At 40.8% G+C, this 23997-nt stretch overlaps 1 protein-coding gene across 2 annotated transcripts in view; it reads left to right on the forward strand.

Moving 5' to 3' along the window:
* The first annotated feature begins 8036 nt into the window (after positions 1 to 8036).
* ptpn2 (protein tyrosine phosphatase, non-receptor type 2) overlaps positions 8037 to 23997 on the forward strand; it is a 32972-nt gene continuing 17011 nt past the window's right edge. The window contains exons 1-3 of one of the 2 annotated variants that reach the window (XM_004915252.4): positions 8037 to 8314; positions 16271 to 16361; positions 21001 to 21101. In XM_004915252.4, coding sequence (XP_004915309.2) covers positions 8258 to 8314; positions 16271 to 16361; positions 21001 to 21101 — 249 coding nt within the window. In that variant the 5' untranslated portion in view covers positions 8037 to 8257. The remainder of the gene's footprint in view (positions 8315 to 16270; positions 16362 to 21000; positions 21102 to 23997) is intronic. The other variant, XM_002936076.5, reaches the window with a different exon arrangement.

The following is a 23997-nucleotide window of genomic DNA, read 5'->3' on the forward strand; positions in this document are numbered from 1 at the left end:
ATGCCATCCCACTGGCGATTTACATTCTAGGTGGTGGGATGGCATTGCGGGGAATTGCTGGCAGAAAGGTGCACGTGTTTCCAAAGTCGCAATAGTTTTGGAAACTGCACAACTTCAGAAAACGCCAGAAATTAGTCATTCGTTATAACCAGATTTAACTGCGAGTGACTAATCTCCCCATGGCCTATCACGTTTACAATGATTACAATGCTATTTTGCTGATGACACAAAGAAAATTAATCTCTAGCGGTGGCAAATAATCTCCCCGAGTTCTTTCCTACAGGTAAGAATGTAAATCGCAAGAAACCTTTGGATTACTTCACTTAACTGAAGAGAGATTACTTGCTACCTCTAGAGGCGATTAATTGCAGGGCAACTAATCTCGTATGTCATTGGCCTAAAGCTGGTCATATACCCACCAATATCGTACGAAATGAGGTTTCGATATTCGGTGCGTGTGCGGTGGGTCATATCGATCACATCATTGAACGGGCAGGACAAAAAACTTTGATGATGCCCAATCAAAATTTGCCTTTAGGGCTAAATCGTTAGATAAGGGTAGTATCCCTATTGTTTCTACCTCCATATCTGACGATTCAGCCCTGAATGTCAGTGGAGGGTGGGAGTGATCTTTCCAGCAACCAATGATCGTACGAAAGATAATAATTGTAAGGTATATGGCCACTTTAAGGTAGAAAAGTATCAGTGGCTGCAGGTGGGATTTCTAGATCCACTCATCCAGGCCCCTCTTAAAGGCATTAACAGAGTCTGCCATTACCACATCACTAGGAAGGGCATTCCCCAGCCTCACTGCCCTCACCGTGAAAAACCACCTACGCTGCTTCAAATGGAAGCTCTGTTCCTCTAATCTATAGGGGTGACCTCTGGTGCGCTGATTGTTTTTATGGGAAAAAAGAACATCCCCCAACTGCCTATAATCCCCTCTAATGTACTTGTACAGAGTAATCATGTCCCCTCGCAAGCGCCTCTTTTCCAGAGAAAACAACCCCAACCTCGACAGTCTAACCTCATAGTTTAAATCTTCCATCCCCTTAACCAGTTTAGTTGCATGTCTCTGCACTCTCTCCAGCTCATTAATATCCTTCTTAAGGACTGGAGCCCAAAACTGCACTGCATACTCAAGGTGAGGCCTTACCAGGGACCTATAAAGCGGCAAAAATATGTCCTCATCCCTTGAGTCAATGCCCTTTTTTATACAAGACAGCACTTTATTTGCTGTAGTAGCCACAGAATGATACTGCCTGGAATTAGACAACTTGTGATCTACAAAAACCCCTAGATCCTTCTCCATTAAGGATGCCCCCAACACACTACCATTCAGTAGATAGTTCGCGTTTATATTATTCCTACCAAAGTGCATAACTTTGCACTTGTCAACATTGAACCTCATTTTCCAGTTTGCTGCCCAGTTTTCCAATTTTGTCAAATCGCTCTGCAAAGCGGCAACATCCTGCATGGAATAGTTTTGCACAATTTAGTGTCATCAGCAAAAATAGAAACAGTACTCTCTATGCCCACCTCCAGGTCATTAATAAACAAGTTAAAAAGCAAAGGACCAAGGACTGACCCCTGCGGTACTCCACTAACCACACTGGCCCAATTAGAAAATGTTCCATTTACCACCACTCTTTGTACTCTATCCTTCAGCCAGTTCTCTATCCAATTACAAATATTATGTTCTAGGCCAATATAACTCAATTTGATCATTAACCTTCTGTGAGGTACTGTATCAAACGCTTTAGCAAAATCTAAGTAGATGACATCAACTGCCATTCCAGCATCAAGGTTCCTGCTCACCTCCTCATAAAAGGCAACTAAATTAGTCTGGCAAGATCTGTTACGCATAAAACCATGCTGGCACAAACTAATAGTATTGTGAACTGCAATGTATTCAACTATCCTATCCCTTATTACCCCTTCCAGAAGCTTTCCTACTACTGATGTCAGACTAACAGGCCTATAGTTTTCAGGCTGAGAACGAGATCCCTTTTTAAATAACGGCACCACATTAGCAATCCGCCAGTCTCTCGGCACCATGCCAAACCTCAACGAATCCTGAAAAATTATGTGAAGAGGTTTGGCAATCACAGCGCTCAGCTCATTTAATACCCTGGGATGAATCCCATCCGGTCCTGGACCTTTGTTTACCTTTACATGTTCAAGTCTCTTTTGAATTTCCTCCTGAGTGACCCACGCGTCAGTAGCTAAATTACTAGCACTGGGTATATTAAAAGGGAAGCCTTCATTATCTGGCTCCTCAGATGTATAGACAGATGAAAAATAAGAGTTCAAAATGTCTGCTTTTTCCCCGTTCTCATCAACCAACGTACCTCCCCGTGATAATAAAGTTCCCACCCCTTCTTGCTTCATTTTTTTACTATTCACATAATTAATTTTAGCTTGCCTGATAGCTTTTTTGCATGCTTTATTTGCTTCCTTGTACCTGATGAAAGTTTCCGCTGTCCCAGCTAACTTGAATGCTTTAAAAGCACGTTTTTTATTACCAACCTCGACCTTAACTCTTTTATTCAGCCATAAAGGTTTTGCTTTGCGATGCCTCTCCTTGCTTACAAGGGGAATATACTGTTGTGTATACTTGCAAAGCAATGTTTTAAAGATGTTCCATTTTCCTTCTGTGTCTAACCCCATGAAAAGCCTTTCCCAGTTGACACATTGCAGAGATGCCCTTAAACTGCCAAAGTCTGCACGTCTAAAATTGACCGTTTTAGTTACTCCCTTATAGAGCTGTCTCTGTAGCATTATCTCAAAGGAGACCATGTTGTGATCACTGTTCCCCAAATGCTCACCCACACAAATGTTAGAGATAAGTTCAGTATTATTAGATATTACCAGGTCCAAAATAGACTCATTCCGAGTAGGTTCTTGAACCACCTGAGATAAAAAGTTGTCATTTAGCATATTTACAAACCTACTAGCTTTTTCTGACTTAGCCACCCCATTACTCCAGTCAATGTCCGGATAATTAAAGTCCCCCATAATAACAACTTGACCCAATTTTGAAGCCTCCTCCATTTGCAAAAGTAGCTGGGACTCATCCCCCTCATCTATACGGGGTGGTTTATAGCATACACCAATGATCATTTTCTTTGTGACCTTCAGCCCTACTGAAATTTCTACCCAAAGAGATTCAACGTTTTCATTTGTAATGTCTTTATTACATGGCTTTAAATCTGACTTTACATAAAGACAAACCCCTCCACCCTTTTTAATCCCTCTGTCCCTCCTAAAAAGCGTATACCCATTTAAATTCACAGCCCAGTCGCATTTTTCATCCCACCAGGTCTCAGTGATACCAATTAAGTCATAATTTTCAATACATGCAATAGCCTGCAGCTCCCCTATTTTTCCCGACAAGCTACGCGCATTAGGGAACAGGGATGACAGAATCCTATTGTGTTGCACAACATTTGCCACAAATTTGTCAGGGATTTTTATTTGCCATTCAAACCACCAGTGTCAAATTGGGTTTTCTTTTGCTCTTGCTTTAATCTAGGCCTTCTAGAGGCTTCAAGACATAGACTGGCCAGTCAACACCAAAAAAGTACATTGTGACCCCTAGCATACAGAGTACTCCAGTATTAAATGGTACAGTGAACACAAATTAACTGCTTCCAAATACCTTTCTAGCACAGCTCATTGGCCTGCAGGACATTTACTTCATTTACTACTTATCCTCCATAAACACTGCAGCATTGCTACATTGGCCTAGGGCCATTTCAGTGTTGCCATGTTGCATCCAGCTGGGCAGATACAATAAGTATAGTAAATTTGGCAAAATTACTATGCTATGCCTGCACATGACCAGAAAGCACAGGGCATATGTGTAATCACAGCATGGCACTTTTTGATATTTATGTAATATACACAACAAAACACACAGGCCAACGGTAAAGAGTTAACAATTAGATTCACTGGGGGGGTGCCTAACATAGAGGTACCCCACAGTGTTTTTACTTCTTTAAGAACCACTGATCTAATAAATAAAAAGATTATACTTGTTCATAACATAGATATAAAAGTTGAGGGCTATATTTTATTATAATAAAATAATATGAATACAACATAGCAATATACAAATGATTAAAATTTCAACATCCACGGTCTCTTTTTTTCATCACAACTTCAAATATATTACGTCTAAAATATCCTAGATGTAATATCCTATATCAGTAATATTAAAAAGTGTACATAAAAGGCCAGTCAGGCACTATTGAATATATATTGTATGACATAACTTCATTACAAGTGACAGTGACAATCATTTTTTCATCTCCACAATAATGCAAACTTACATGCACAAAAGCAGACTCACTAAATCACTTTTACACAGAGACATACAGTATATATTTTAGTACATCTGCCCTACAAATACTTAAGGTGGCCATACACGAGCAGATCCGCTCGCTTGGCGATGTCGCCAAGCGAGCGGATCTTCCCCCGATATCCCCACCTACGGGTGGGCGATATCGGGGACCATTTAGGTAAAAAAAATAATAATCCGATCGTTTGGCCCTGGGGCCAGACGATCGGATTATGTGGGCGGCAATGGGGCAGTCGGATCGGGGACCGCATCAACGAGCTGATGCGGTCCCCGATCCGACCAGATTTTCTAACCTGGCCGATCGAGATCTGGCCAATTTCAGGCCAGATATCGGTCGGCCAGGCCGCTCTGCTCTCCCCATACACGGGCCGATTAGCTGCCGAATCGGTCCAAGGGACCGATATCGGCAGCTATAGTCGGCCCGTGTATGGCCACCTTTATCCTCCATTTGTGTACCTGTCAATGCTCAGTCACAGCAACAGTTTCACAGGCAACACAGAGATGATCATCTGTTTTCTCAACGCCTCAAGTTATCTTTCAGTTATCAGGAGTACGCTCTTCTATCTACATATTAAGCCATCCTCTATCAGTGATTGTCCCTCCTTCATCAGTGCTTAGTTCTCTACATTTGGTGCTTAGCCCTCATTTCCATCTCAGTAGCCATTGGGCTTGGTTAGTAGGGATGCACCGAATCCAGTTTTTTGGGTTCGGCCAAACCCCCGAATCTACTGCAAGGGATTCGGCCGAATATTGAACCGAATCCAATGCCTAATTAGCATGTGCTAATTAGGATTTGGAAGGGTTAAATGTTGGAAACATTTTCGACTTCCATGTTAACATGACGAAAAGTCATATGATTTTTCAGATTTGTTTTGGCCAGGACCATGGATTCTGCCGAATCCTACCGAAAAAGGCAGAATTCTGGCTGAATACCAAACTAAATCCTGGATTCAGTGCATTCCTATTGGTTAGTAGGAGGAGCATTGAGCACCGATGGAACAGGGAATATGGAGGTCTAAGCATTGGATTGCTGAGAACTGATGTATATACAGTGGTGTGAAAAACTATTTGCCCCCTTCCTGATTTCTTATTCTTTTGCATGTTTGTCACACAAAATGTTTCTGATCATCAAACACATTTAACTATTAGTCAAAGATAACACAAGTAAACACAAAATGCAGTTTTTAAATGAGGGTTTTTATTATTTAGGGATAAAAAAAATCCAAACCTACATGGCCCTGTGTGAAAAAGTAATTGCCCCCTGAACCTAATAACTGGTTGGGCCACCCTTAGCAGCAATAACTGCAATCAAGCGTTTGCGATAACTTGCAACGAGTCTTTTACAGCGCTCTGGAGGAATTTTGGCCCACTCATCTTTGCAGAATTGTTGTAATTCAGCTTTATTTGAGGGTTTTCTAGCATGAACCGCCTTTTTAAGGTCATGCCACAACATCTCAACAGGATTCAGGTCAGGACTTTGACTAGGCCACTCCAAAGTCTTCATTTTGTTTTTCTTCAGCCATTCAGAGGTGGATTTGCTGGTTTGTTTTGGGTCATTGTCCTGCTGCAGCACCCAAGATCGCTTCAGCTTGAGTTGACGAACAGATGGCCGGACATTCTCCTACAGGATTTTTTGGTAGACAGTAGAATTAATGGTTCCATCTATCACAGCAAGCCTTCCAGGTCCTGAAGCAGCAAAACAACCCCAGACCATCACACTACCGCCACCATATTTTACTGTTGGTATGATGTTCTTTTTCTGAAATGCTGTGTTACTTTTACGCCAGATGTAACGGGACACGCACCTTCCAAAAAGTTCAACTTTTGTCTCGTCGGTCCACAAGATATTGATCTTGGCAATCATTGAGATGTTTTTTAGCAAAATTGAGATGAGCCATAATGTTCTTTTTGCTTAAAAGTGGTTTGCGCCTTGGAAATCTGCCATGCATGCCGTTTTTGCCCAGTCTCTTTCTTATGGTGGAGTCGTGAACACTGACCTTAATTGAGGCAAGTGAGGCCTGCAGTTCTTTAGATGTTGTCCTGGGGTCTTTTGTGGCCTCTCGGATGAGTTGTCTCTGCGCTCTTGGGGTAATTTTGGTCGGCCGGCCACTCCTGGGAAGGTTCACCACTGTTCCATGTTTTTGCCATTTGTGGATAATGGCTCTCACTGTGGTTCGCTGGAGTCCCAAAGCTTTAGAAATGGCTTTATAACCTTTACCAGACTGATAGATCTCAATTACTTTTGTTCTCATTTGTTCCTGAATTTCTTTGGATCTTGGCATGATGTCTAGCTTTTGAGGTGCTTTTGGTCTACTTCTCTGTGTCAGGTAGCTCCTATTTAAGTGATTTCTTGATTGAAACAGGTGTGGCAGTAATCAGGCCTGGGGGTGACTACAGAAATTGAACTCAGGTGTGATAAACCACAGTTAAGTTATTTTTTAACAAGGGGGGCAATCACTTTTTCACACAGGGCCATGTAGATTTGGAGTTTTTTTTCTCCCTTAATAACGTAAACCTTCATTTAAAAACTGCATTTTGTGTTCAATTATGTTATCTTTGACTAATAGTTAATGGTTTTTGATGAGCAGAAACATTTTGTGTGACAAACATGCAAAAGAATAAGAAATCAGGAAGGGGGCAAATAGTTTTTCACACCACTGTATATATATATACTGTATATATAACATCACTGAAAACTATACTATACTGCATATATAATATCAGGGGTCCCCAACCTATGTTTTACTGGTGAGCCACATTCAAAAAAAGATGGAGAGCAACACAACAAAAAAAGCAAAATGTTCTTGGGAGTGGCAAATATGAGCTGTGATTGGTTATTGGTAGCCCCTGTGTAGCCTGGCAGCCTACAGAAGGCTCTGTTGGCGATATACATGGTGTTATTTGCAACTAAAGCTTGCCTTCAAGCAGTAGCAGACTGGGGAAGTGGTGGCCCACCAGGGCTGCGACTTGAAGGGTCTCCCTTACAATCTCCAGGGCCCCCTTCCGACATGCGCATGCACTTGCATCTTGTAACTTCTTGCTTCTTTCTCTAAACGTTGATGCAGCAATAAAGGCAGGGGAATGGGCCTGAGTCAATGGGGGTCTATGAGGATAAGGGCCCTGCCTTTAAAGCCAGGAATTCAAAAATAAGGACTTGCACTGAGGCCCCTGCTAGCAACATCCAAGGGGTTGCTAAGCAAGGTTGTGCTCCAAAGCCACTGGTTGGGGATCACTGTATAAGAGGGTATAACAGACAATGATTTGACCACACACTGGCTAATAAGGGCAAATCATATAGCAGAACCAGTTTCAAACACACTGTTTTCCACATAGCGTCATGTGACCGGTGTCCCTAGTTGAAAACTCATTTACAATAATTAAGCAGCTCGCTACATGGCAGAGAAATCCAGCAATGTTGTCAAGCGAGCAATACGTGCAATCCTTCATACTTGTAAACATTATTATGGTGATTTAGGGTCATTCCCCCTCTCAAAGGGGTACTACCCATAACAACCATGGCCGCCTGGACTCCGGCGAATCTGCTGGGGATCTCCAAAGAGGTGGCGTTAAAGGAAAGGCGGGTCATAACAAGAGGAAACTAGCCTTGTCGTGTGTCGGTGATTGGATATTCATTTTGGAGGCGGGTTACCGAATTTTCTGTAAGCCAATAGATAGGTGCGGGGCGTGACAGAAAACCGGGAAGGGGCCTGGTCGCAGAGACCGGGTGAAGCAGTTCGTGTCGCAGGTAGGGGTTAGTGATTGTACCATCCTCTTCCTAATCTCGCCCTTCCCATGCACATCATATAGTCTCCAGCGCGACAAACGATGCGGTTGTGAGGAGGTCGGTCAGGAAATCGGTGCCGGAAAGCGGGACGGGCGGAAAGTGGGGGAGACATGGAGAAGGAGTTCCGAGAAATAGACGAAGAGAACGGCTGGAATTCGTCTTATGGGGTTAGTGTTTTTGCTTTATTTTGGTGTCTCTTGTGACTGACGGATTATGAAAGGTAACATTTTAGGCCTGTTTTCTTCATGGGGGGCTCTGTGCCCCGAGTCTTTTATTTGCCTGCCCCACCTTGTCAAAGATGCAAGGTATAAGGACGTGTTGGGGTGTGTTCCCCTTTGGCACGGCTTCATTGGTTGCGCGCCCCCCGTTCTTGTCATTGCTCCCCCGTATGCGCTTCAGGATCTGTGACCCCCCAACCTATATATCGGTGGGGTGCTTTACTCCTCCCCTTGTGACTGGGGATTCGCGGGATGCAGTGGCTCTTGTTATAAGGATGGGGAAGTGGCTGCGCTTGCACCCCACCTTGTCTTACACTAATTATCTCCTCCCCCGAGGGAATTGGAAGTGTTCAACATAAGAAACTTTAAATATTCCCTCTAAGTGTTCTTTGCTAATAAATTCACATTATCAACTTTCATTGATGATAGATTAAGTTTGTAGTTGATTCCAAAATAGTACAGCTAATAAAACATTATGCACAGGTTTTTTTCTTACTGAAATCTGGCTCTTTGTCCATCCTTATAATGAGGGTTATTATTTTTTTTTTATCATGTGTAGATGTAGGAAAACCACTTACATGTTCTTTATTTCTGTAAGACTGTGCTGAGATGCGAGAAAAGAAACGCATGGTGCGCAATTACTGTAATGGCTTGAAAATATTACCTTTATTGGTCAACATAATATATACAAAGCCTGCAGTTTCCAACCCCAGCACCACCTACCTGCCTGCACAAACCCACACAGGCTGTTTTAAGGTGGCCGTACAGATATCAGCTGCAAATGTGGGTCCTTCAGACCGATTTGACAGCTTATCTGACTGTGTATGGGCACCCCCAATGTGCCTACCTGACCGATATCTGTTCTAAAAATTGACCAGATCTCAATTGGGCAGGTTAGATTTTTCCATTGAATAGGGGACTGTATTGGCTCGTTGATGGGTATATGGGCCGTCGGACCAAGAACCACATTTCGAACCCTAGGGCCAAAAGAGTGAATTAGCCTTAGTTAGGCATATCAGGAAGCGATCCACTCTAATAATAATAATAATAATAAGCCATTGTGTTTTGTACTTGTTAGAGTTATCGAGAAGTAATTACTGATTTGTTTCTGCAGGTAACTGCAATATGGCCACCTATTTTAACAAATTGGCCCTGTTCCCATTTTTTTTTTCTTTTTTTTTTGGAGGGGGTATCTTTTGCATAGCCATGCAAGCATGCACACACAGACACACTCTGCACTAACTGTATACAGTGTCAGTTGGTGGCTACTAAAGCAAATTAAAATAGTGTCTTGCATAAAAAGGGCATTACCGGGAGGCATGAAAGCATCATTTCCCCTATATAGGTCCCTCTGTGGTATTGCCTCACCTTGAGCATGCAGTGCAGTCTTGGACTCCAGTCATTTAGAAGGATATTAATGAGCTGGAGAGAGTGCAGAGACGCGCAACTAGACTGTTAAGAGGGCTGAAAGAAATGAACTGTGAGGAAAGACTATTAAAGTTTGCAGTTATCTCTTCTGGAGAAATGGTGCTGTGAGGGGACATGATTACTCTTGTGAATCATTTTTACGTAGAAAAAAACAAATAACTAGAGGACATCCCTTTAGCCTTGAGGAAGTGAATTTTCTATTGAAGCAGAATAGGTGGCTCTTCATGTTGAGGGTAGTGAGGTTGTGGAATACCCTGCTGGGTGATATTATGACAGATTCTATCAATGCTTTTAAAAGTGGTTTGGATGACTTCTTGGTCAAGCATAATATCCAAGGTTATAGGAATATCAACACCTACACAGCTAATTTAGTATAGGTATGTGTACACACATTTTTATATATGCAGTTCTATTGATAAGTATGTTTATATGAGTTCTGGGGTCATTTTGTGGGGTTGAATTAACGAACACGTACAACACACAATATGTCTCTGTACTGAGTATTGTATTGTCCAGTTTGACTAGTGCAAGTGCTAATTGCACTACATATTAGGCTATTATTTTATTCTTTTTTTTTTTTTGCGTTTTTACAAATCTTTTTGTATTTTCAGCTTAGAATTACTGGTTGCTTATTTATTTAAACCATCATGCCTCCACCACTGTATATTGCAACACTTACTACTTTACTGTTTGCTTGTTACCTACCCATTTAAGCTGGCTGTACACAAAAACATTGGCTCATTTGGCAAGGTCACCAGACAACTGGATATTTCCCCGATATGCCCAACTTCAGGTGGGTGATATTGACTATGTCTGATTGCTTGGTGCTCAGGCCCAACGATCAGATTACAATAGTGGGATGCAGGCTATTGGTGAGGGCCGCATTAATGTGCCACTGCGTTCCTCGCCCCAGTGGGATTTTTAAACCTGTACAATCGACATCTGCCCATGCACTGGCCGATAGGCTTCCAACTGTCTTTAGAATTAGAGTTTTAAGAGATATAGACCTCCTTATTTTTGTCTCTTAAATAGGACATGAAGCATTACTGAAAACCCCAAGAATCTTGTAAGCAGTAATAAATAATATATGGTGCTGGTTTTACACTGAGCTAAAAATTATCATTATTTAAAATGGTGCCTTTAGTGGCGCTTACTATAGACCGGCATCCGTTCCCTATCAGGTCCGCTTATCTACTGATTGGCTACTATACTAAAGTGCTGTGTGCTGAGTGCCCCGGCTCTCCTGCAAAGCCTGGGAAAGCAGCCAGCAGAAATTGGAACAGATGGGCATGACCAATAAGAAATCCTTAATAAAACCAGCCTGAATCACATTCCTTCTTTAATTTAGAGCATAAAATGCACTGTTTACCTTTTGTGCTAAATACAATGTTGTAGGGCCATTTTCAAAAACATTATTAAAGGAAATCTGTACCCCCAGAATGAATACTTAACCAACAGGTTAGGCTTAAGATTGTTTATATTATGTTAAGTGACCTATTAAAGAATTTTATCAAACTTTCCATCCTTTCCCTTGCTCCACCATTTAGTGATGGCCTGTGTGCTCCCCCAGAGATCACATTACCAAAAATAATGCAGCTCTGTCCATTAATTGGCTGATGTGTCCTAGGATGTATGTTTGCCTTGGCTTGTTTGTGTATTGTGAATCATATGATCCCAGGAGGCGGCCTTACTTATTAATATGGCAATTTTCTATTTAGGATTATCCACATACTAAAGGTATGGGACCTGTTATCCTGAATGCTCAGGACCTGGGGTTTCGTGGATAAGGGGCCTTTCCGTAATTTGGATCTCTTTACCTTCTAATAAACAATAATTTAAACATTAAATTAACCCAATAGGATTGTTTTGTCTCCAATAAGCATTAATTCTATCTTAGTTGGTATTAACTACATTATTATTTGATTAAAATTGAGTCTATGGGAGATGACCTTCCCATAATTCGTAATTTTTTGGATAACTGGTTTCCGCATAAGGGATCCCATACCTGTACTAAAAAAGGAATTTTTATGAAAATGGTTTATTTAGATGAAACAGGGATTTGCATATGAGCTTATTTATGCAATAATTATTTCTAGAGCCCTACATTGTTTGGGGGTATAGTTTTCCTTAACGTTTTTGCTATTATGTGTATTTTGGAAAGATGAAACAAAGTACTTAGAATGTGTTCTTTCAAAGAATATATAGTCTTCTGTACTAGAGCCAACTTATGTTTGAGACTTTTATGACACATAAGATGCAGGCAGTGGGATTGTTTTGCAGCAAAAGTGCACTTTTTCACTTATTAGTATTGGCATAAAACTGCTCAGAAGACCCCAGGTATTCATATTTATGATTTTGTATCTTTTATCTGAGGTATTTTTAAAAATTGTCATAACAACTAACTTTAAAGGAGAAGCAAAGGCTAAATATTAGGAAGCCCCCCTCCCAGTGACTTTAACTGATTACCTTTTAAACAAGCCAGTGTCTCCTCTTCCTGCTTCTGTCTTCACACGATTGCGGTTGCGCAGTAGAGTGAAAAGCCGAACTTTAACAAAAAAGTTGGTTTTTCACTGGCCCCAGGATTCAGAAAAAAAGAGGGAAGAGGAGACAGTCGCAGCTACCCCAGGCTGGTGCGGTTTTTCCTAATGGGAGCACTAGCCCGGAGTAAAAGGTAAACGGTTAAAATCACTGGTGTGATTTTTACCATTCCTTTTTCTTTAAGAGCATTGCAATTTGGAGTAGAAGACCTATTTACTTTATCCTAAATTTCTCAGTGTGTTTCTTCCAAATATGTATGTTTTACAGGGGAATACAGACAGGGAAATTTATGGCCGTTCACTCTAAAATGTGATGATTTCTGGTATGGTGTTTTAAAAATTTTGGTAGTTTGCTTCTGTAAGTCTCTTGATTTAAAAATATCAGAAGTCTCCATATAGTTACATAGGGTTGAAAAAAGACCAGAGTCCATCAAGTTCAACCTTTCCCAGCACATACAAACCTATACTGACCTATCTATACACTCCTATATTAACCATGTATACCAACATCAATACTAACTGTAGATATTAGTATCACAATAACCTTGGATATTCTGTTTGTTCAAGAACTCATCCAGGCCCCTCTTAAAGGCATTAACAGAATCTGCATTTACAACATCACTAGGAAGGGCATTCCAAAACCTCACTGCCCTTAACTTGAAAAAATACTTACATTGCTTCAAATGAAAGTTACGTTCATTTAATCTGCACTCTCTCCAGCTCATTAAAATCCTTCACAGGGTAGTGACGCATGGGGAGGTTAGTCGCCCATGATAAATCTTTGTTACGGCGGGCGACTAATCTTCCCGTAATGCCATCCCACTGGCAAGAATGTAAATCGCTGGTGGGAGGGCATACACGCCGCTTCGGTTTCCCAAACTCGCCCGAAGTTTCCTTGAGAGGCAACTTCAGCAAACTGAAGCTATGTGTATGCCATCCCACCAGCGATTTTAATTCTTGCCAGTGGGATGGCATATGGGGGCGATTAGTCGCCCGCAGTAGTGAAGTTATATCGCGGGTGACTGATCTCCCTGCCCTTAAAGGAGAAGGAAAGGCTGAGTCACTTGGGGGTGCTAAAATGTTAAGCACCCCAAGTGACTTTAATCGCTTACCTTGTACCCCGGGGTGGTGCCCCTGTTAGGAGAAAACAGCACCAGCCCGGGGTACCTGGAACGATGCGCTTCCTCCTTCCGGCTTCGTTTCGCTGCGACTAACACAATAGACAGTAGAGTGAAAAGCCGACTTCTGCATGGGCACGCAAGCGATACAGGAAGGAGGAAGCGCTGCAGCTACCCCGGGCTGGTGCTGTTCTCTCTGAACAGGGGCACCAGCCCAGGGTAAAAGGTATGCGATTCAAGTCACTTGGAGGTGCCTAACATTTTGGCACCCTAAGTGACTTTACCTTTCCTTCTCCTTTAAGGACTGTATCCCAATTCTGAACTGCAAACTCAAGGAGAGGCCTTACCAGAGACCTATAAAGAGGCAAAATTATGTTTGTATCCCTTGAATCAATGCCCTTTGTACAAGACTTAATTTTATTTGCTTTAGTAGCCACAGAATGACACTGCCTGGAATTAGACAACTTGTTATCTACAAAAATCCCCGGATCCTTCTCAATTAAGGATCCCCCCAACACACTACCATTTTAGTGTATAACTTGCATTTATATTCTTCCAAAGTACATAACTTTACACTTGTCAACATTGAACCTCATTTTACATTTTGCTGCCCAGTTTTCCAATTTTATCAAATCACTCTGCAAATTGGCAGCATCCTGTTCCATTTACTGCCACTCTTTGTAATCTATCCTTCAGCCAGTTCTCTATCCAATTACAAATATTATGTTATAGGCCAATATTCCTCAATTTTATTATTAACTTTCTGGGAGGTACTGTATCAAACCCTTAAAGGAGAAGGAAAGGCAAAGTCACTTGGGGGTGCCAAAATGTTAGGCGCCCCCAAGTGACTTAAATCGCTTACCTTTTACCCCGGGCTGGTGCCCCTGTTCGGAGAGAACAGCACCAGCCCGGGGTAGCTGCAGCGCTTCCTGCTTCGCTCGCATGCGCAGTAGAGTGAAAAAGCCAAACTTTAACAGAGAAGTCGGCTTTTCACTCTACTGCGCATGCGCTGGTCCTGGGAATTTGCCGGCAAAACGAAGCTGGAAGGAGGAATTGTTCATTACAGGTACCCCAGGCTGGTGCTGTTTTCTCCTAACGGGCACCAGCCCGGGGTACAAGGTAAGCGATTTAAGTCACTTGGGGGTGCCTAACATTTTGGCATCCCCGAGTGACTTAGCCTTTCCTTCTCCTTTAAGCAAAATCTAAGTAGATGACATCCACTGCCATTCCAGCATCGAGGGTCCTGCTCACCACATTATTACATTACATTAACATTTATTTATAAAGCGCCAACATATTCCGCAGCGCTGTACAATATGTGGGTTACATACATTGGACATACAGAGTAACATATAAAGCAATCAGTAACCGATACAAGAGGTGAAGAGGGCCCTGCCCAAAAGAGCTTACAATCTACAAGGAGAAAGGGTTGAGACACAAGGTGTGGGAATGGGCATGACCAGAGTTGTGAGAGGTGTGGCACAGGGTATTGCTAAGCTAGATTAGGGTAAGCCTCTCTAAATAAATGTGTTTTTAGAGATCTCTTGAAGGCAGAGAGATTGGGAGAAAGTCTGACAGTTTGTGGGAGCAAATTCCAGAGAAGGGGGGCAGCCCTTGCAAAGTCTTGAATGCGAGCGTGTGAGGAAGGAATGAGGGAGGAGTTGAGGAGCAGGTCAGTAGAGGAGCGTAACAAGCGGGTTGGATGGTATCTAGAGATGAGTTCAGAGATGTAGGGTGGGGCAGAGTTATGGACTGCTTTAAATGTGAGGGTCAATAGTTTGAATTTTATCCTGGATGGTAGGGGAAGCCAGTGCAGGGATTGGCAGAGTGGCATGGCAGAGGAGGAGCGGTTGGAGAGGTGTATGAGCCTGGCAGCAGTATTCATTATGGACTGGAGAGGGGACAGTCTTTGGAGGGGAAGGCCAATTAATAGGGAGTTACAGTAGTCCAGGCGAGATATTATAAGAGAGTGAATAAGAATTTTGGCAGCATCTTGGGTGATAAATGATCGGATTTTGGAGATATTTCTTAGGTGAAAGTGACATGATTTGATAAGTGATTGGATATGAGGGGTGAAGGACAGGGCACCACCTCATAAAAAACAATTAAATTAGTCTGGCAAGACCTGTTACGCATCAGTTACCGTGCTGGCACAAACTTATAGTATTGTGATCTGCAATATATTCAAGTACCCTATCCCTTATTCTCCCTTCCAAAAACATTCCTATTACTGATGTCAGACTAACAGGCCTATAGTTTTCAGGCTGAGAAGGGGATCCCTTTATAAATAACTGCACCACTTTCGCAATTTGCCAGTCTCTCTGTATTGTAGTGTTCAGGCAACACAGGGAATTCCAAATTAGTTGTACTTTTTCAAATATAATAAAATATGTTTATGATGTATTTCGAGATTATGAAAATTGATGTCCTATATGTAGAAGAAGAATAACAAAGATCTAGGCAGATTTAGAAATGTATTCCCAAAGAAATTACCAGCACAACATGGTGTTTCTGTGCAGGGTATCCACCCTTGCTTGCAGGTTTATTGCAGAAAGGATGTAATGTTTCAGGGATTGTACCCTTCATCAGTTTTAGAAATGTTACATTGTGCTGAACAAAAAAAAGACCATTTTCCATGGAGACTTAACTTTTCCCCCAAAGAGAGAGAGAGAGCATGGAATGTTCAAAAAAAACAGCTGGCACTGAATACAAATGAACTCTTCTATATATGTATGTATGTATGTTACAGTGGTTTGCACTGTAACCAGTTATTTAATTTGCACTTAATGGGTGAATCTCATATTGTTTGTAATTTTCATTAGGATATAAGAAATAAGTCTCCAGTGTTGCCCAACAAGATAGCAAAGAATCCTGAAAACAAGAATCGTAACAGGTATCGCGATGTTAACCCATGTAAGTATGTTTTTTTTTAATTTTTAAAACACTTGTATTGGTGTATTTGGGGTGTCTAACATTATCAAATCTGTAATTTAAGTGCATTGTACAGATTACTACCGAGAAGCCTTCTGTCTCTCCCATAGCTGCAGCCTTTGTTAGGTTTATTATGCAGGGGGCTTCACCCACCACCACATAAGAACCAGGAATGTTGTACGTAACCACATACATGTAAACTAGTTGATTATAATAGACTGCATACTAGAAGCTTTATTTCGGGACTTAAGTAGTCCTGAATAGTGAGTCCATGCTGTACTTGACCTGTAGTCATTGTGTGGCAGTAGGGCACGGGAACATACCAGTGATACTAGGTGTACAGCAATCTAAAAACCGTGATCAACTGGAGTTACATAGGGTTTAGATGCAAGAAAACCCTATAGTTTTTACCATTTCAATTGACTTTGACATATTCTGTCACCTTTTTACTTGGTCTTCGTTAATTTTGTATGTAGCATTTAAAGCAGAGATGTACCAAACCCACTATTTAGGGATCCGGCCAAACCCAGAATCCTTTGTGTAAGATCCTGCTGAAACCAGATCCTAATTTGAATAAGTAAATTAGGCAATGTGTGGTGAAAAATTTTCAGCTTCCCTGTTTGTGACAAAAAGTCACATGATTTTAAGGATTTAGTTTGGCTAGGCATGTAGGTTTGGCCAAATGCAAATCTTGTTGAAAAAGGTCACATTTTGGCTGATCCTGATTTGGTGCATCCCTAATTTAAAGTTTGCTCCTTTTTGGTTGTAGGGGTCACTAACTCCAGAAAAAAACAGTAAGGATTTAATTTTATTTCAGGTCCTCTAGTTCGTATTCCTTTCTGACTTTTTAACATATAGATTACTACACACTGTGGCACAAGAAGCTTGCTTGTTTCTTTGAGAGTAAGCACTGCTTCTAAGTTTGGTATGCTTTATTTTCTTGACTGTATTGAATTGATTATATTTTTGTATGCACTTTTACAAGCCTAGAAATCTGTACTCTATATTACCTGCTAGTTCAGTTGTAGCACCAGTCTAAATGCTAAGGACACTTTAATAATTTAATATGCAACCCTTAACTAAGCAATAGCTATGTATAGATTTTGCATTCTACCTGATGAACATAACATTTACTGTCGCCATTTCTGTCAGTTCTATTTTGATACACTGTAATGCTTTGGAGCATGTTGGCTTTATGGACTAATGATGGCCATGCCAGTGGGAGCAAGTTGCAGTTGCCTTTGCCTTTTATTTATTTTTTTTAACTATCACACCGGAAACTCTAAAACTATTGCCAGGTGAAAATAATAGAATACTAAAAATTTAAAGTTGGTAATATTATAGGGTAACCATTCTTAAGTTTGTTTTACTGCCAAACCTTGATTCAGGTATGTGAACCATTATCTGGAAACCTAATGTGTAGAAAGGTCAGAAATACATGAATCTCCCACAGTCCATTTTAAGCAAAAAAAAAAAAAATCTTGGTAATAGTAAATCAGTACTTTGTAATTGAAGGGATCTAATATGTATAAATCAGTGTTCTTGGCAAAACAACTATTTTTTTTAAATGATTTTAAGTTGATTTAAGGTATGATGATCCAACCATTAAGCCAAATACCTAAATCCCAAGCATTTAGGATAATTCAATATTTGTATTATTGCTATTATTAACACACACACATTTTTAGCACTATGGAATGGAAGGCTGCATATATCTAAAATTCAGGAAACCTAAAAAACAGAAGGCAAAGAGGGCCCTGCACAATTATAGACCTTGTCTTCAACTGTATCTTTTAGCTTGGCTTGTCCATGAAGTGGCATATATTGTAGAATTTACATATAGAAAGCACAATTTAACAAGTTTTCCCTGCTTTATGCAGAGCCTATTGTAACATACTTGTGCAGTATACTGTGGAATAGGTAATCTGGAACACTTTACTTAGGAACTGGTGCCGATAAGCTTGATTCAGTGGTGCTAGGTGATCTAATGTGCATCAATCCTTTTCTTGAAGTTATTTTCCCCTATTAGCTTCCAAAATGTTAAGGTGTCTGCTTCACTTATCAGAAATAGCAGTACCAGGCTGTTTTGTATCCTTGCTTTTTTTAATGTTTCTGGTCTGACATCTTGCTTATAGAGATGCCTGTTTCTTTCCTCCTAGCCTTAATAATATGTCTGCCCACAATCTCGCACATCATGTGCACTGTAATATATGTAAACATAACTGGACATAATAAAAAAAGGCTTTACCTGGGAAATAGGTCTCTAAGTTTTATATAGTGACCACCAATTCTTAAATTCTACAGTGCTTATATAAGTATAGCAGAGGGCCTGTGTAATTTATATTAAACCAGCATGTGGTGGTCAGTACTTGCTTATGACAGGAATGTCACCAATGACAAGCAAATCACTAATTCTAAGCTACCTATGCACTAGCTTTGGGTAGGGAGCACTATGCAGTTCAGGAACGGAGTGACATTAAGCCCCCATTCTTGACAGTGAGAAAGATAGATGTTGAGAATTGGTTCTCTGCATTTGGGCAAGCATTAGAGGTAAACCTGAATTAAGTTGCGTGGGAGGAGGTTTATCGTTTCTGCAAATGGGCTTACATTTTATCCTGTGGACTTACTCCTATCTCTTTGTGCCTGAATAATTAGTAGGATTATGCAAGATACAGTGGCACAACATGTCTCTCAAAATGTTTGCCTGGCCCAAATATGTAGACCACAAAACAGTGAATTAGGAGTCCTATACTAATGGTATGTTAAATTGAGATTTGTTGACCAATAGCAGGATGACCAGTATTTAAATCATTATTTTTTGTTTTTTATTGGATAAAGCCTGCACATTAAGGACTGCGTAGAATGAGCAGCCAAAGCTCCACTAACTACCTTGTACAGGTATAGGACCCATTATCCAGAATGCTCAGGACCAAGGCTATTCAGGATAAGGGGTCTTTATGTAATTTGGATCTCCATACCTTAAGTCTACTAAAAAAATCAATAAAACATTAATTAAACTTAATAGGATGGTTTTGCATCCAAAAAGGATTAAAGGAGAAAGGCTAATAAAGAGTAAGCTGGAGGCATACCTTCAGCTGTCTCAATAGTGCCATTAAGTCTCCCCATATTTCACCTGTTCAGATGATCAGAAGCCAAACAGGAAGACAAACGCTAAGCTGTGTAAAGAAAGTTCCCATAATGCCTCACTTCTGCACCGAGACCAAGGGGTATATTTATCATGTTATGTAAAAAGTGGAGTGAAGCATTACTGGTGATATTGCCCAGGGCAACCAATCAGCAATTAGATTTCAACAGTTAGAAAACCAAAGCAAAGCATCTGATTGGCTGCAATGAGCAACATCACCGGTAATGTTTTACTCCACTTTTTACACAGCATGATAAATATACCCCCTAGTGTACATGCTTAGTTTGTAAGACTATGGGGCAGATTTACCAAAGCACGAATTCGAATCCCGAATGGCAAAAATTTGCATTGGAAAGGAAAATTTCGCGACTTTGCCGTCACTGTCGCAACATTTTTGTATTTTTCGTGACATTTTAGTCGCCGCCGCGACTTTTATCGTATTTTGCACAACTATTTTGTCTCCGTCGCGACTTTATCGTATTGAACTATCGTAAACGGCGGAAAAACCTTTCCGACTTCAGTCACGATACTGAAGCTTGAATGAATCCGAAACTTTCGTACTCGGCGCAACAATATGATTTTTTCACAACGGCGACGAAAAAGTTGCGGAAAATACGAAAAAGTTGCGACGGCAATGAAAAAGTGCATTCGGACGCATTCGAAGCGTTCGTGCCTTAGTAAATCTCCCCCATGAGTCAGCTTCCTGCTGATTGGCTCAGATCCACATTCCTAAGTGAGGGGAGTGGGTTCTTAGCATTCTTGTGGGAGGGGGGAGCAGGAGAGAGGAGAGAGCTGCGTGTCTCTGGCACATGAATTACAGACGCAACAAATCTTTTGACAGAGAAGTCAGTGCAGCGTTTCTGTGAGTGCTTATGGCTGTATTTACATAGACCTTTCTGATAAAGCTTACTTAGTTTTTACCTTTCTTTCTCCTTTAATTATATCTTAGTTGGGATCAATTACAAGGTGCTGTTTTATTACTGCAGAGAAAAAGCAAATCAGTTTTAAAATTCTTAACCATTTGATCAAAATGGAGTCTATGGGAGACGGGCTTTCCGTAATTCGGAGCTTTCTGGATAACGGGTTTCCAGATAACGGATCCCATACCTGTACTAAAACAGAATTTGCATAAAGTATTTTGACTAAGCTTGCTTTATTGTATCCTCTTTTTTTCAAGTTCTGTGTGCTTCACCCTCTTATTAAAGGAGAAGTAAAGGTAAAAACTAAGTAAGCTTTATCAGAAAGGTATGTCTAAATACAGCCACAAGCAGTCCGAGAAAAGATGCACTGAGTTCTTGATCAAAAGAAACTGTTCTAGGTGGCCATAATGTGGCTAATCTATTGGCAGTAAAATCCCAAAATTCTTTTCCTTCTCCTTTACATTTCAAATGACCGGTTTGGTTTCAGGTGTCTGAATAATATCAGTAGTTCATTGTTGGAGCCTCCATCAATCATATGACTTTTCCTTCCTTTCAGATGACCATAGTCGTGTCAAACTTCAGAATGTGGAGAATGATTATATCAATGCCAGCCTTGTTGTTGTTGAAGAAGCCCAAAGGAGCTATATTTTAACACAGGTACGCACAAACATAGCCTACACACAGGAAGATGGAAAAATCTACATGTGCACATGTAATGAAGGTTGGCCAATAGTGGGCTGATTCCTGTTTGGCTCAGTAACCAAAAAACTAGGTCTGTGAACTAGACATTGGGCCTGGTCATCATATTGTTTGAGATATGTATGCAAATGCAAATGTTGAATTCCTACTTCCTATTAAGTTAATTAAATTGTCTAATTGTCCAAATTAGATTTTAATTATGCCTTTTATATAGTAGTGTTCATCAGATGTGGCTAAAGTGGACTGCTGAAATCCCCTTCTACGTCACCCAGTGTAGCCTTGTGTAGTCGGTCACCCAAAGAGCTTTTGTGCCCTTCCAAGTTACAATATTAGCATGTACAAAGCATTGTGAAGGGCACCGACATAATTCAGACCATGCTTGGACTCGCCTGGTTTTCATTTTTTTATTTGTGGTTTTTGATTTTTTTAGCTTTTTATATAGCAGCTCTCCAATTTGGAATTTCAAAAGCTATCTGGTTGCTAGTATCCAAAATGCCCTAGCAACCAGGTATTGATTTAAATGAGAGACTGGAATATAAATATGAGGGCCTTAATAGAAAAGTAAGTAACAATAAAATTGTAACCTCACAGAGCAATAGTTCTTTCAGCTGCTAGAGTCAGTGACCCCCTTTTTGAAAGCTGAAAAGTGGCAGAACATGGCAAAAAATTCAAAAACTTTAAAAAAGAATAAATGAAGACCAACTGAAAAGTTGCTTAGAATTTGCCAGTCTGTAATGTACTGAATGTTAACTTAAAGATGAATTACTCCTTTTACATTACGTATCTGATTCCCCATGTTCCTCTATGAGGGGGTGCCATATTTGTGCAGCAGAAGTCCGTTGGCATCAGAAGCTCTAACTGACCGGTTTAGGAGGGACAATGGGGTTGGCAAAACCTTTTACATTTTAGTACTTATATTTAGTCATTTTGGAAATTTTGTCCGTTTAAGTGGAAAAATGTATCCATGGCTTTTCTTAACCCAGTCACTGTTTCAGTATGTAGCTTTTTTTGTGTCCTTTGCTGTATGTTGTACATATAGTTTCATGGATAATCCTGCATGATCGTAATGGCATGCAAATTACTAATGCGTTTCCATATGTCTTTGCTTGTTTTATAACTTAAGTGTACCTGAGGCCTGAACTTTAAAGACCCCTTGATTAATTCCTCCAAATTTTTTTTTTGGTCCTGTGGGGAAAAAAAATACCTTGTGAGAGCACTTTTAGAACTACTGTGCAGCTTTTTTTTTTTTTTTTTTTTTAACTGTATGGGTGTGTAGAGTGGTGGGTGGGTCAGAATAAATATTAAATCGGAATTGTTTACACCAAATTCTTTGTGGGTATCACAACTTGTTTTGTGCGCACATGAGTGACCACTCTGACCTAAGCCGCAAAACTTTCCAGGCTATCAGTGGATACTTTTTCCAGTGCTAAAACCTTAATATTGGCATATCTTCAGTCTATACATCCTGAACCTTGTGTTTTGGGGTGATTGTAACAGAACAGTATTTCACCCTGTAATATGCTGATTTATGTGTTCAGTTTTAAAGGCATAGACATACCAAACAATTGCATAAAGCTGGACATTAAGGATTAGTCATGTTTCTTCTCACTGCATGGAAGCTATCGCAGTGTACAGTATCCGTTTGATCTGATTAATGGCCAGTCCTGTGTGTTTCATATACTGTTGTCAAGAACCCTTAAAGGACAAGGAAAGTCTAAGTCACTTGGGGGTGCCAAAATGTTAGGCACCCCCAAGTGACTTAAATCGCGTACCTCGTACCCCAGGCTGGTGCCCCTGTTAGGAGAAAACAGCACCAGCCCGGGGTACCTGTAGTGAGCGCTTCCTTCTTCGCGCTGCTGGCAAATGTCCCGGGCAAACACATGCGCAGTAGAGTGAAACGCCGACTTCTCTGTTCAAAGTTCGGCTTTTCACTCTACTGCGCATGCGCGAGCACGCGATCAGGAAGAAGGAAGCGATCGCTGCTACCCCAGGCTGGTGCTGTTCTCTTCTAACGGGGGCACCAGCCCGGGGTAAAAGGTAGGCGATTTAAGTCACTTGGGGGTGCCTAACCTTTTGGCACCCCCAAGTGACTTAGACTTTCCTTCTCCTTTAAAATAGGAATAGCCTGATTAGTGCTGTTGTTTGGTATTCAGATTTAAAGGGATGATATGGCAACCACACTGGAGCAATTGCCCTCTGGAGTTGTAACCAATTGGGTCCTTGAAACAGGCAAGAAAACATAGGTTTCAGTGCTTTCTGTTGGGCTGGACAACTTCCAGTTATAGCACAGAGTGTTGTTATAGGAAAATCTATTTTATATGAGAAGAAAAGGTACAATCACTGAGGGGTGCCAAATATTAGCCACCCCATAGTTTTTGGAATTACTTGCCTGATACCCAGGGCCAGTGCTCCTGTTAAAAGAAAACTGCACCAACCTGGAGTAAATGCAAGAAGGCTATTTTCTTCCCCCTTTTTTTTTTTCACTGATCACTGCTTGCGCACATGCAGTAGGGAAAAAAAGCCAAACGTTCTCAAAAAGCCAGCTTTCCACTCTACTGCAAACTGTTAGTGTTGGCCCTGGGATTTTACAGAGAGAAAATGGGAGGAAGAAGATCACTTGCTCACTTACACCGGCCAGGGGTATCAGGTAAACGATTAAAATCACTGGAGGGTTCCTAACTTTCCTTCTCCTTTAAAGGAAAACTATACCCCCAGAATGAATAATTAACCAACAGATTATGTTTTATATTAAAATTAAGATTAAGTTTATATTATGCAAAGTGACCTATTAAAGAATCTCTCCAAACTGGAATATATGTATCAGTAAATATTGTCCTTTTGCATCCTTTATCTT

This window comes from Xenopus tropicalis, chromosome 6 (genome assembly GCF_000004195.4).
Source record: "Xenopus tropicalis strain Nigerian chromosome 6, UCB_Xtro_10.0, whole genome shotgun sequence".
Lineage (NCBI taxonomy): Eukaryota > Metazoa > Chordata > Amphibia > Anura > Pipidae > Xenopus > Xenopus tropicalis.